General features: G+C 36.4%; 1 protein-coding gene across 1 annotated transcript; it reads right to left on the bottom strand.

The window, feature by feature from the left end:
• Nucleotides 1-3,653: 3,653 nt before the first annotated feature.
• On the bottom strand, nucleotides 3,654-13,643 carry sgtb (small glutamine-rich tetratricopeptide repeat (TPR)-containing, beta). Its single transcript, XM_015387526.1, has 12 exons — nucleotides 13,586-13,643; nucleotides 11,811-11,923; nucleotides 10,888-10,991; nucleotides 10,668-10,743; nucleotides 8,705-8,804; nucleotides 8,475-8,579; nucleotides 7,238-7,376; nucleotides 7,076-7,138; nucleotides 6,720-6,757; nucleotides 6,550-6,633; nucleotides 3,780-3,900; nucleotides 3,654-3,695 (listed from the first exon to the last, which is right to left on the bottom strand). Exons 2-11 carry the CDS (start codon nucleotides 11,908-11,910, stop codon nucleotides 3,789-3,791), a joined length of 921 nt encoding a protein of 306 aa, XP_015243012.1. The 5' UTR covers nucleotides 11,911-11,923; nucleotides 13,586-13,643; the 3' UTR covers nucleotides 3,654-3,695; nucleotides 3,780-3,788.
• Between the last annotated feature and the right edge of the window lie 7 nt (nucleotides 13,644-13,650).

Here is a 13,650-nt window from a genome sequence, read left to right as displayed (position 1 = left end):
TAATGTTTCCTTTTAAGCAAAATAAGAACACAGAACCTTAGCTTTGATTCATGACATAAAACAAGCTTTGCACATTTATAGTCACCACAAAACATTTTACAAAAGGTGCACCCAAGTCTTTATTGTTAAAGCAGTTGATCAGGCTGCCTGGAATCTTTAAATTTGTAAATCCATGATTTCCTGTTTCTCTGAGGTTTAAATATGGCCTCCATTAAAGTCAAATTTATTTTGGCTGTTCTTAAAAATAGGGAAAACAAATTAGAGCATAGAGCTAAAGTACAGTAAGCTGTTTACTGACTCAAAGCAGCACATATCTACAGCTTCATAACGACTGCTCACTACATGCCAAATAGAAAGGCTCTTTTAATGATTCCTCACCAAACACTTCCTGGACTTTAAATACAACCATGATTAGAATAGGATCTTTTTTTCTTTTTTATTACAAAAACACTTCATGTTAGTCAGAAAGAACAGACAATTGAGTGGGAAACTATGATGGAGGATCTGTGATGCTGTCGGCTTGGTTCTCTTGCAAAGTGAGGCTATGACATCATGGACTTTTATTTAGATGCAACTTGATTGCCTCTAGCAGGGCAGTGATCCAAACGACAAAGAAATGCTTCCACAGATAAAAACTAAAACTTCTATGACCAAAGAAAAGCCGAACACAGGAGCAGAGAACGATCAGATATCTAGTCTTTAACTATGAAATGTTAAAGCCTAGAAACTGGCTTCCCTCTGCAGAAAGGTAGTCATACAATCGATTGTTAAAACAATTTTTCATTTTATTTTTTTACAGAACAATGGAAGTTATTATAATGGCATTTAAAAAAAGCTTTTTGATGAGTTTATGTTGGTGTAATCATACTTTATTTCTAAAGGACAAACTATGTTTAACTTATATATCTTAAAATAAATATAAATCTACTAAATGTACTAGAGAATTAACCTGTTCAAAGACAGAGAAGAGTCTTCAAGGTCATAGAGATTAGTTAAGTGTTATAATCATGGCTTTATATCAAATGAATTATATAATGTAAGGATTTCAACAGTTATCTAGGGCAAACTCTGAAATAAGGATCTAAACTAGGTTTGAGGCGATGTCTCTTTTTGTACAATTTTCAGGCAAATTTTTTGTTTTTTTTTGTTTTACATCTACAGTGTTGGTAAAATAACTTAATTTAGTAACAGTTTTAACCTACTTGAAGACAGTTTACATGCAAAGATTAGTAGGAAAGGATCAAATCTAGTTGTTCTTGTGGGTTTTTTTACATGATTGTGAGCACCAGGTCAGACATTTAAATTCCCCTGCACAGAAACATCAGCTTGGTTTCTCTTCACATGGTCATTCCTGTTAAGGGTAAAAGTCTTCAGAGTGAATAATAAAGTCTAAAAATACATTATTATTCACTGAAATAAATATTAAAGTCTTTACCAACACACTCTGCTTTATATATAGACTCACATCAGCAATATAACCTGAGATACATCTTAAATGTTCACAAAAATGACTGAAGAAAATATATGTGGACAATCTGAGAAAGGAACTGTTGGATGTTTAAGGATTATCCAGAGTTGGGTTTATTGTGAATAAAATGCAACTGTACCAGAGCTAAACAACATCCACTTTGATAAAAAAAAATAAGAAAAAAAAAATGCATCCTGTAATGAATGGAGCTATTTCCTTACAGACAGCAGTAACAAATATATGTTTCTGAGCTTGGTAAAAACAGGAGCAATGCTACTGTATCCATCTTCCACTTAAATGTTTTATCGAGAAATCATCTATTTTGGCCTTTTCTGCAGAAATTTCCTTGCTTTATTTATTTGATGTGAGTCATGATGCAAATTAGTTTTGAAAAATCTATCAGACTTTAGCTTTAAACTCTTCCTTATTTCTGTGCATAGAGTCATCAGTGTTCAGCTTAGTGTGGTGGCTAAACGATGCAAAGCAGCAGCAAACCAGCCTGCTATGAAGCAGAAAAATATTCCAAAATAAAAACTTTAATAAAGAGAAAAAATAGACTGAAGCAGAAGGAAAAAGGCAGGGATAAATACTGCAAATTCATTGTATAAAAACCCCTACTGTTCCACACCACTAGGGGGAGCCAAACACACAGTAATGTCGGACCAGACCTTCAGTAATCTCATCACTATGGTGGGCAGATGAGAGCTGGAGGGAGGAAATAAAAGCTACATTATTCTTCGTGTAACTGTTAAGCGTGTAGAAATATATAAATATTAAAGAACAGCAGCTAAGTAGGTACATTACGCTCTAGTCTCATCTGACTTGCTGATTGTCTCCCCCTGGTGGTCTAATGCACTTAACCACTTAAGGTAGAAGCTTTTTGTATTATTGTTAATATTTTTATTGCTGTTATTGTTTTTGTATTTTCGGCCATTCTGTTTTTTTTTTTTATGATTGTATACTATTTTTCTTTATTTTAGTTTTGTCTTTAAGGGTGTTTCGCCGTTTTCAGCGAACATCCTCGTTTGTGCCTATCGGCCACCGTAGCTTCTTGAGGCAGAAAAAATAAAAAATTTTGCTGTCATTTCCTTTTGTTTTTATTTATCCTGTATTATTATGCAAGTAACACTTGTATTTATGTTTTTGTAGTGAATTAAATAAAGTTAAAAGACTAAAAAATAAAACTGTGAAACTTAACTATTTAAAATAGAGTCAGTGCTGAAATGAGTAAATGTTTTTTTTTCTTCTGTTAATCACACTTATTTTATTTTAAAATGTGTATGTGGATTAATTTCAATATCAGGTTATAAACAAAATATATGATTACCTTTTTGTTTTTGCGACACATTTCATGCACAAGCTTCAAAAAAAGATTCCAACTGTTTTAAGATTTGTCATTTTTCTATTACAAAAAAAAAAAGAAATAAGAAACAAAATGCATTCAGTTTTAAGACATTTATTATTTATTCACCAAGACAAAACAAAAGTGCTGCCTTAGCATTTATATTAGTTTCCATAAAGCATCTGATTTGAAACACCAGATTTAAGAGCATGCAGAAACGAACAGTAGGAATATGTTGTTGGTCACCAACTGAACAGGCTGCAAACACTGCTAATACAATGATAAGATTGTTAGAAGAAAACAGCTGTGATGACTCCTATATATTCAAGGGCTGGATGTTTTTTTTTTTTTTACTTAAATAAAGCTAATATGGTGTTAAAAGTTTATCCTGATTACAAAAATAATATTAAAGATTATTAACAAACTAAAGCTGCTGTATCTGTATGAAAAGGAGCTGCAATGTTACCTTCTATGCTGTTAAAGTACATTCTTCCTTCACTCTTTCTGTGTCATGAATAGAGAGATGGATTCTCAGCGCAGAACATGAAGAAGGCAGGAACTTCAGCACATCCAACACATGATCTCCACCAAATGTTACAAGCTTTGGAGAAAATATTCACTTAATATTCTGTTGGTGGACTGATGGACATCTATGCTCCTGTGTATCACCAAGGATCTACAGTATTGTCATTCTTATGTGGGATATTTTTGTTTAATAGTTTAGTCTCCAGCTTCTCCTCTCTTTAAAGTCTCAGTAAAGTGCCTTCCACCCCATCCTCGTCTCTTTTTTTCCACCTATGCCGGGGATTTTGACTCAAAGAAATGGGTGTAGAGATTGTTTTCGCGCCATATGCTTGCTCTTCCTCAGAAGCAAACGGAGTGTGTCTGCAATGAAATTATTCAGTTGTTATATAATTGCTTCCTGGATTAGAGTGAGGTCTGCTGCTAGAGCTTGAAATAAAAGAATACCAGAATAAATCATGAGTGCTCCTCGGCGCTGCCGCTGAAGGAACGGCTCCTGATGTGGTTCCTTAGCTGCTCGATGAGCTCCGGGTTCTGCTGCTGAATTTGTTGGGCAAACTGTTGGCCTCTGATGAGAAGCAAAGAGAAAGGAAGTCAGTGTCTCCTGCTCTTTAACCTCCAAAAAACTTTGTGAGTTTAAAATGTAAAAATTAATTAGAAGCTCTATTTGGTTAAAATAAATGTCTAAAGATTAAAAATTTTAAGTTCAGGCCACAACATAGTTTGAAAAGGAAAATAGAAGGACATGTTCATCCTTCTACTGAAAGTGTAACACCTCTTATTAGAGCAATGGGTGGGTACAGAATAAGAAATTTAATAAAAACTGCTTAACCCTAAAAGTAATAACTACAATCTCTGCACTACCAGCAGATGGGTTTTTCATTGTGGAAGAATTTGATCCAGTTCTTTTTTATTTTTTATTTTAGCCAAATATGAGGGTTTCTAACACTGGCGTTCACAGACATTTTTGGGGACAGGTGCTCAGGACGGAAAAATGGCACCTTATACCGCCTGATGCTGAGGTTTAACAGTCCATAGGTAGCCATGTCACATTGGTGTCTTGATTTGAGTGGGTATATATGATGATTTGCAGATGAACTGAGATTTACATTTAAAATAAGAAAAAAAACCAACTCTATTGTCTTATTTCAACTGCATAACATATAATAATCTTATTTTAAGATTAAAAACTTGTTCCACTGAGAGATCATCTTATATTCCTGTTCAGATTGGGGACAAATAATTATTTTTTTAGAATATTGTATATATTTTTAGGTCAATTTTTGCAGTCCCAGATGTCTGTCAATAAACACATAAATTGAAAATGCAAATTAATCTACACACCCCACGTCAATTGAATAGAAGCTATTTTTACGAATTGTCATCCTTTTGCCTGGTTTGCTTTTAAATGAAATGTTTAACAGACAAAAGGTAACTTGAGTGCTGCAGTTGCTATAAAAAAAAAAAAGATGTGAATCAAATAGATGTCATCAGCAAGTCCCTGACAGGAACCTTTACAGCAAATCAAAAATGACATCTATGAGAAGATTTAAATATATATATTTTTTCTAATTTATCAAATTGTTTCATTTGAAACCTTTCCTTGGCGCCTGGTAGAGGCCTTTAAAGACATTATACTATGAACTAACTGGTTGGTGAAGGAGGTAAATATGCTTGTTTAGTTACCCATCACCAGAATAAGGCTCTATTAAGGTGGTGCTACATGCCTGGTCGAGCCAAATTACAAAAATCAGGACTCTGGGTTTGAAAGGCTTTTAAAGTCATATGTGTTATTTTAGGTAAAATACTAAAAAATATTGTGTCAGAAGGGCACTTTTTCTGTCCAGAGGAGAAAAGGGCAGGTGCTTCAGCACCACCTAGTGTCTATCTGTGCACGCCACTGGTTTCTAATCATTAACAACATGAGAAAGGCTGTACAATGCATCCAGACTTTAACTAGACCAATCCAACGCCTTCATTTTTTGTTTCTTTTAAGCCACTGGGAGATGCTGGGGTGCTTTAACACAGGCATCCCCAACCTTGGTCCTGCAGGCCCGCTGTCCTGCAGGTTTTAGAGGTTTCCCTGCTTTAGCACAGCTGGTTATAATGATTGCAGTAGAACAAAAGCCTGTTAATCAGCTTTCAATTAAAATCAGCTGTGCTGGAGCAAGGAAACCTCTAAAACCTGCAGGAAAGCGGCCCTCGAAGACCGAAGTTGGGGATGCCTGCTTTAACGCATCCTGCTGTTTCAGGTGAGTGTGCTGCAGGTTTTCTGGCAGAGTGCAGAATTAATGGCTCTAATTATAGCGAACCTGCAGCTGCTGTACAAAAACAAACTACCACCAGACTTACTGTCTGTGTGAAAACTTTTGTTTTAATAACTGCCTAATTAAAGCCACAATGTTCCAATTTAGTCTACAAACCATGTAGCCTACATTTTTAAGTGAATTTAATATACTTTTTGAAGTAACTTTGCTTTTTTTTTCATCTGATCTCGAGCTTCTTTAAATTTCTTCAGCTTTTCTGGATCTATTAGCTTGCAGCATGTTGTCAGACAGGTTCTATTTAAGTAATTTCTTGATTCAACAGTCCAGCTAGCAATGGTTGTAATGAACGAAATTAATGAAGCATAACCAAACGACAAAGTTAAGGATAATTTAATTAGGATTTAACAAAAGGGAGCTACCGGTATTATATTTTACCATAGGGTCAGGATTTGGATTGCTATCTTTTTTAACTGTAATGGTAAATATGTAACTTAAAACTTTTTTGCCCTGTAAGTTGCTGGTAACCTTAATTTCCGGAGGGAGTCTTCCCAAGGGATCAATAAAGTTCTGTCTAAGTCTAAGTCTGAATAATTGATATTAGAAGATCGCAATCTATATTTATTCTTATCTTTAACTGCTATTTTGAAAATGTGATAATATGAAGCATTTATCTGTAGCTAAAAGAGCATTTGCCTGATGATGCCTTCAAAAGCAAACCCCCATGACTGCTGTCACCTAATACTTGTGGTATTAAATACATAAAAGAGAGCTTTGCATTATGTATCACAGCCAATTTCTTATTTCTCAGTTGTTTTCCTGCCAGGAAATGAATACCAACAGCAGCAGCTGGATTTAATTCTGCTCCTAAAGCCTCATAAAGTGATGAAACACAGATGTCTAAAAAAAAACACAACATTTACAAATCATCTGTCTTGCATTCTTCTACTTACGCCTCAATCAAGCTGGAAATGTCTGACAGTCCTCCCACCCCTGCTGCAGGACCTCTCACTGCATTCGACATCATCCCTGACATGCTGAGCACACAGAGACAGTGAGTTGGTGTGTACTGAAACTTGCTTAGAGCTGATTCCAAACATTATTCAATCCGGGCTGCACTCACAGCTGTTGGACTTGTTGGTTCTGCATCACACTGGCAGCCTGTAAACAGATATCAAGCTGAAATCAATCGTGTCTCACACACGCTGTAAAAAAAAAAACAATTTACTGCTGATCGCACTGGCGGTTTTATGACAAAACATGGCCCATAATTCCTTGCTGAGGAGGGGGCTGGGTGCAGCTATGCTATTGGACTCAGATGGGTCTTGTCATAACTGCAGTAAAATTCTGGCAGGTTTGCAGAAGCGTTCTTGGCCTGGTTGACACATCCATTTCTCATAGTTTTATATCTTAGGGTGTTTTAACAAGACAATAACCGGAGTTGGACAATACACACAATACAGTTATTAGGAGTCTCACCATGCTGATGAAGGCAGGATTGTTGATTAAACTAGCCATGTCAAACCCCAATCCAGCAGCAATCTGTTCCAGAGAACAGGTGATAAACAAAGAGATCTTTCAATTAACAGCAAACAAATTAGCAGTCAGAAACTCAAATAAAAGATCTTCATTTTAACTCACTGGGCTGGAGGCTTCTTTATGCTTCTGCTCTGCAATCTTCAGGTTGGATTTGTAAGTGTCGTTGTCCGGATCCAGAACCAGGGCTTTTTTGAAGTATGAAATCGCCTCTGGATACTTGTTCATAGAGGTTAAAGCCAAACTGCAGCCAGAAAAACCAATGTAAACAAATTAGAGATTTGTTCAAAATGCGAGGACCTTGAAAATAAATAAAATCTCTGCTTTAGATGTGTAAAAGGCCCTAAAAGGGCGGGAATGTTAGTGGACTGTGCAAAAAGTTGCAATCTCCAGGGAATTTGTCCAGAACTTTAAAGATACCGTCCCAAAATGTAAGACTTTCCAGAAGTCACCAGGTACATTACTGGAACTGGAAGTCATTGAATACTTTCCTGAGAATTATTGGGTTCTATTTCTTTAAAGATGATGTCTGTAACTTCAGCGTCACCACGGCTGTTCATACAAATGTCCTTCCTGACCCAGCCTTTGGAGAGCTGTGGGCAGAGAGGAATAAATGCTGGCGCACAGTTCCAGGCTGTAAAGGGGCTCATAAAATGGCTTAATGTGTTTCACTAATCTCTTCTTTTCACTGTGTGCAGAGTTCATGTTCTCCAACCATCTAGAAGGTTTAAAGAACGTACCAGTAATCCCTCCACTAAGGTTTTGGGAAAATAATAACAGGTCTACATAAGTTCCCGTATAGAAGGCTCTAGGATCCTAGACATAATAGACAAGAGCTACATGACTGATTTTAATAGAATATGTTAAATATATAAGTTGTGGTATCCATTTAAAAAAAATAACTATCTAATGCTTTTATGTTCTACTTTATATTTTCAAAATGCTCATGATGTCTCTGACGTTTTGAACAGAAAATAGGAAGCAACACTAAGCCATCTTTGAAAGGGGGACAAAAAAAACATTAACTCGAATAAGAAAAAGATGCGCTGATTTGCACAAATAAGAAACTGGTCATAAAAAAAAAATGGTCTAAAGTTTTGTATCTCAACATAAAGAAAAAACATTTTTGAAACAAGTGGAACTGTGACCAACAAACTTGGAGAAGGACCTGAGCTCTATATTTCCCACCACATCTAAGAGAGCATAGAAAAAAGAACACTGCTGAGGGAACTACAGGATATTAAGGTCACCAAGTCTCCAGAATAACTATTTTAATAATCTTTTTTACAAATCTTTACCAGGGATGCCTACCTGCACAGGTTGGCATAAGGAATCAACTCACCCCATCCTCCCATAAGCTTTGCTGTAGGTAGGATCAATCCCAATCGCTCTCTCACAGTCACCAGTAGCTTCAGTGTAATTGCCCAGTTTGCTATGAGCCGCGGCTCTGCAAACCAAAAAACAATGGTTATAATGATTATAACTGTTAAAGCTTGCAGATGTTTATAGAAAAAAAGCAGGAAGGACAACCTATGATGCTAGCATACTAACATGCCTTTTTTTGTTTTATACCTGTTGCAATAGTATACAGCATTTCTCAGGTCCAGATCTATGGCCTTTGTGTAGCATTCAACGGCACATCTGTAGTTCTCCTCCTTCATGTGATTGTTCCCTAAATGAATAATAAAAAAAAACAGGATTTCAACCTCTGCAACCTTTTTTTTTTTTTTTTTTTTATGTTAGTGACCAAAAGAAGCCTGGTTTTGAAGTGAGTCTCATTTTGAAAATGATAGATAAAAATCTGAAAAGTGTGCTGGAGAGCCAAAAGCATATAACGAAATAAATGACATAAATATGAATGTGCACCATGGAATAAATAAATGTACCATATAATATTCTTTTATTTACCCAATATAGGATTCAAATATCATATATAACATTGTAATAAATTGTAAAATGCATATTTAAAGAATTCATTTTCAATAAAAAAATGTATAGAAAAATAATTTAATGAAAAATTATTTAGAAATGAATATAACTTCACATTATATGTGTAAATAATAAAGCATGTACTTTTTCTATATATATCTATACAGTTATCTATACAGTCTGTTGTGTTGTTTGTTTTTGAGGTCACAGGCTGACATTCAGGAGAACCTCTGGTTTAGAGGTCCCTTTGTTCACCTTTATTGATCGTTCACAGCCTTTATTCAAATTAATTCTTTTGAACGTTTCAAACATAGCCGTATTCAACGATTATACAATGATAAAAATGTCCAACATCTCCAAACAGTTTCATGTTTTTGACCTGATTGTGTAGAAATGTATGTTTTAAAGCCCTGACATGTTCATAAACACCAAACATTTATCTCCCTGCATGATCTTTCATTATCTTAGAATGATCTTAGGAGTCTTACTCTCAGAGAGGAAATCCCTCAAAGCAACTTTGTACTAATTTTCAATAAATATTCTCTGCTAAAAGAAACAGTGGACCAAATCTATGCCGTTGAAATTTCACTCTAATCGGGTCAGAACCACCAGACCTCTTTACTAGGGGCGCTTGGCAGTGCAGGGTGGGACATAAAGAGACTGAACAAACTGAGAAAGGCCACTTCTGTCCTGGGCTGCAATCTGGATTACATCCATCAATGACAACACCTCTAACCCTCTGCACCAGACTGTAGAGGAGCTGAGCAGCTCCTTTAGTGAAAGACAACCTGTCTGTAAAAAGGAGCGCTACGGCAGTTCATTCATCCCTGCTGCCATCAGACTTTACAATGCAGCACTTCACCTGCAATAAGTTGTGCAATGTATAATGTGCAATTACTATTTAATAACCTGTGCAATAACTATATATATAAATACCCATTTAATACCTTGTGTAACAACCCTGTGCAATAATCCCATTAAATAATATATATATATATATATCTACATACACCTTGGCACCTTATTTTTACTATTGAGCCAATGCGACAAGTGAATTTTTCCAGTGTGAGATCAATTATCTTATCTTATTTTATCTTACTAATTGTCTTCTCTCGTCCTTTAATTAAACCATTGCTTTCAAGCTGCACTGTCACCTAAAAGCTCTCGCATATTGTTTCACCATTATTTTTATTCCAAATCCTCAATCTTTATGGGAAGATAGAAGGAGCTAAATGTAGGAAAATACTGGAAGAAAATCTGTTAAAGACTGAAACAATAAGGCCTGTTATAAAGGCCTAGTCAAAGCCAAGACTTCTCAGCTGAAAGATCTTGAAAATATTCAGAGCTCTCCATCTACGGTAGTCTAACTGGCCTTTCTTTATTATACAGAGAAAAACAAAAACAAAAAGTCTCTAAATGAAAAGCTGATAAAGACATATCCCATAAAGGATTTGCGCCTTAATATGATGTATTTTTGGATCTACTTTGGATATTTGGATCTACTTTGCTAAATGTGTCCATTTCATTAATCCTCAAAAAAACACGTCGAGATTCGTGGTTTCCTTTCAGTAAATTCTACCAAAGTCTATTCATCTGCTGGTATTACCTTCATTTTTAAGTTGCTCTGCCCGTTCAATGTCTTCAGGAGACGGGGAGCTCTCTGGTACTGTGAGGTTGTCGTTCTGCGTGAAACAGAAAAGATGATGAAATCTAAATGAACACATTGAACTTTTAGTTGTTGTTTTGGTTCTGTTTTGCTTTTGTTGAGGCAAAAAGTCATTTTACTTTGCTCCTGGGCCGCAAGTTATTTTTTCCCTACTACCCACCTTGAGGAGGGCGTTGAGGAATATCTCTCTGAGCGGCTGGGACACAGCAAGGTGGCAGTCGCTGGAGCTGATCTTGAAGGTGGTCTCCAAGCACTGGATTGCAACTGAAGTATATGGCACAGAATACAATTAAAGGTCACAACTTGAGAGGGGTAACTATTCAAATTAGGCTTAACGACAGTCAGGGAAGGGAAATCTGAAGGAATTATTCCCTAGAATGAACAAAGCACCCATCACCTTTGCATACCAAGTTTAATTTTTGTGTCTTTGCCCAACAAAAAGTAATATTCCTAGAATATTTTCTAATTTTTCCCATCACATCCAGAATTCTTTTCTGTTTTCTTTGTTGTTGCTTTTTCACAGGACAGTGACATGATGATGGAACATTGTTTTAATATAAATGCATTGTTCTAAAAAAAAATTTATTTGGTCCCCTAATATAAAACCCTGTGCAACTGCAACCAATTGCCTGAAAATGCAAAAAAAAAACACGGCATCATTCTCACAAGCAAACACGGTAGTGGCAGAATCAAGCCTGCTGATTTTTTTTTTTGCAGCTGAGTATGAAGCTGGTGATGGGTGAAATGTAGACTTTTTGGTTAAATCAATCAAGAATCTGGTAAAAAAAAAAAAAAAAAAAACTACAGAGACTCTTAAGTTAATACAAAGCATCTAGGAAAATGTTTTCTTTTCTTGTTTTGTTGGTTTTTTTTTTTTAAGTTTTTCCCAAAACACTTGCTCCTGTAAATGCAGGCAAATGTGGTACTGAACTATTCAAGATATTCAGAAGAAAAAGCTACAAAAGGCCACTTTATATGTATGATTTTCACTAATAGTAATCCCTTGAAGTTGATGGTTTTAATGTAACAAAACAACAGACTATAGTCTAAGATGAACCGAACAGATTCGGTGAAGCGACTTACCCTCAAGGCTCTCCTGCTCGTCTGAATTCAAAGCACTGACGTGAGTTTGATCTCGTAAAAACTGCACAATAGCGAACGCAAGACGCTTCTCCACTGCCATTTTGATCTAGAAACTTGAGCAAGAGATGTGGGATTAAAAATGAGGGCATTAGAATACCATCAAAAAATGGGAAATACATACGCTTAAGATCAGTTTTCAAACATGATGAGGTCATGTAAATATATTCTTGTGCCGATGGAGATATTTGTGATCAAACTACATTAAAAAAGGCTCCTCATTATTCCAAATTACTTACAAACATGTAATGTGGACAGTTGATGGGCTATACTGACATTTTTATTCACTGAGGGAAAAGAAACACTCATAGAAACAGAACTGGAACATATGTATTGAATGTAAACACTCCAGCTGTCCACCATAATCATTAATATTACTAGAATTAAGACTCGAAATGAAATAAAAGTTGTTTTCACATGGAAACTCCATGTGAAACAAGTTGGCCTGAGTTTCAGAAATGTGGGAACGACAAAATATAGAACTTATTCCACAATATTCCCATTTACTAGAGCATGTTAGGATAATTATCATTGAAGATGTGTGAATTTAATACACCTTGGTATTGGCTGCCAGTTGCGAGTAAGAACTGATGTTTTAATCTAATTAGGACACTTCCTCTGTCTGGATATACAGTTATAATCTATAAGACAGAAAATGAAGTATAATATTTTGATAAGGCTGGAGCCATGGATGTCTACTCATCTGCTAACGTGTAAAATGTAAAATATGATGATGTGGCAGACTGGAGATGTATAAAATGCCTCTTTAACTGTTAATCTGAGAGGTGAACCTGGAGGTGAGCAGCTGGCTTCTGCACATCCTAAGCAATTTCTCTGATCTATCAGAATCTGTTGTCATGTCTCCTGGTTATTTAACACATATAAGTTAAAAAGTGTTATTTAAAGAGTTTGTCCTGAGTGATCTCTTTTCAGGGAAAATAACCGGAGAAATACAGCTTCAAGGTGCATACACAGAGCCTATCTTTAACAAATGGTGTTTCAAGCTACTGAAATCAGAAACACACACAAAAAACACGTATGTGTTCCATCCTATGATGAGGAGGCACCAACATACAGAGGGCTGCTGACTCCCTACTATTGTTCATCATTAGCAATCTAATAAGCAAAGATATCAGATCCTTTGTCCAAGACAGCTTATTGCATAATTCAGAGATATTTATTCTTGGATGTTGGCTGCAGATGTCTGAACTGATCATTGGTGCTGAAGCTGCATCACAGAGACCCAGGACTGGTCAGTGTTGGGCTGCAGGCTGCAAGCAGTGGACATAGAAAAAAATAATAGCTTCATTTCTCCATCACGTGCTGATGCCAGGCGCTGATCTGTTCATTCTGCTCTGGCTGCCACAGCCACTCCTCCTTCACTGTGTGTTGACACACGTAAGCTACATGTAGTGATGCTGTGATGCAAGCCCCTCTATAGGGGGAGCAGAGCTGTTTTGATTCATCATGCACACTTTATGCTTATAAAAACCACACATTTAACAGCTTGGTCAGACTGTGACGCGCAGGCGGGCGTTGGCTGCTTTAAAAATCCTAATCTGACAACAATGCCCTGCAGCCTGAGTGATGCTGCGCACTAGATCTCTGATAAAGACAGAAAACATCCCAGCCAAACAACAGCTATTGAAACAGTTTAGTCATTAAACGTTAAAGGGTAATAATAGTTGCCCCCCCTCCTCCTCCTCTCGCCTACTTACCTGAGCTCCTCAGCTGTCTGCGTCATGAGGACAGAAAGAGCGTCTGTCCTCTGCGCGCATGCGCT

The sequence above is a fragment of the Cyprinodon variegatus genome, unplaced genomic scaffold (assembly GCF_000732505.1).
Source record: "Cyprinodon variegatus isolate N-32 unplaced genomic scaffold, C_variegatus-1.0 Scaffold397, whole genome shotgun sequence".
NCBI lineage: Eukaryota > Metazoa > Chordata > Actinopteri > Cyprinodontiformes > Cyprinodontidae > Cyprinodon > Cyprinodon variegatus.
The sequence above is the reverse complement of the archived record's forward strand: the minus strand, read 5'-3'. Positions and strand labels throughout refer to the sequence as shown.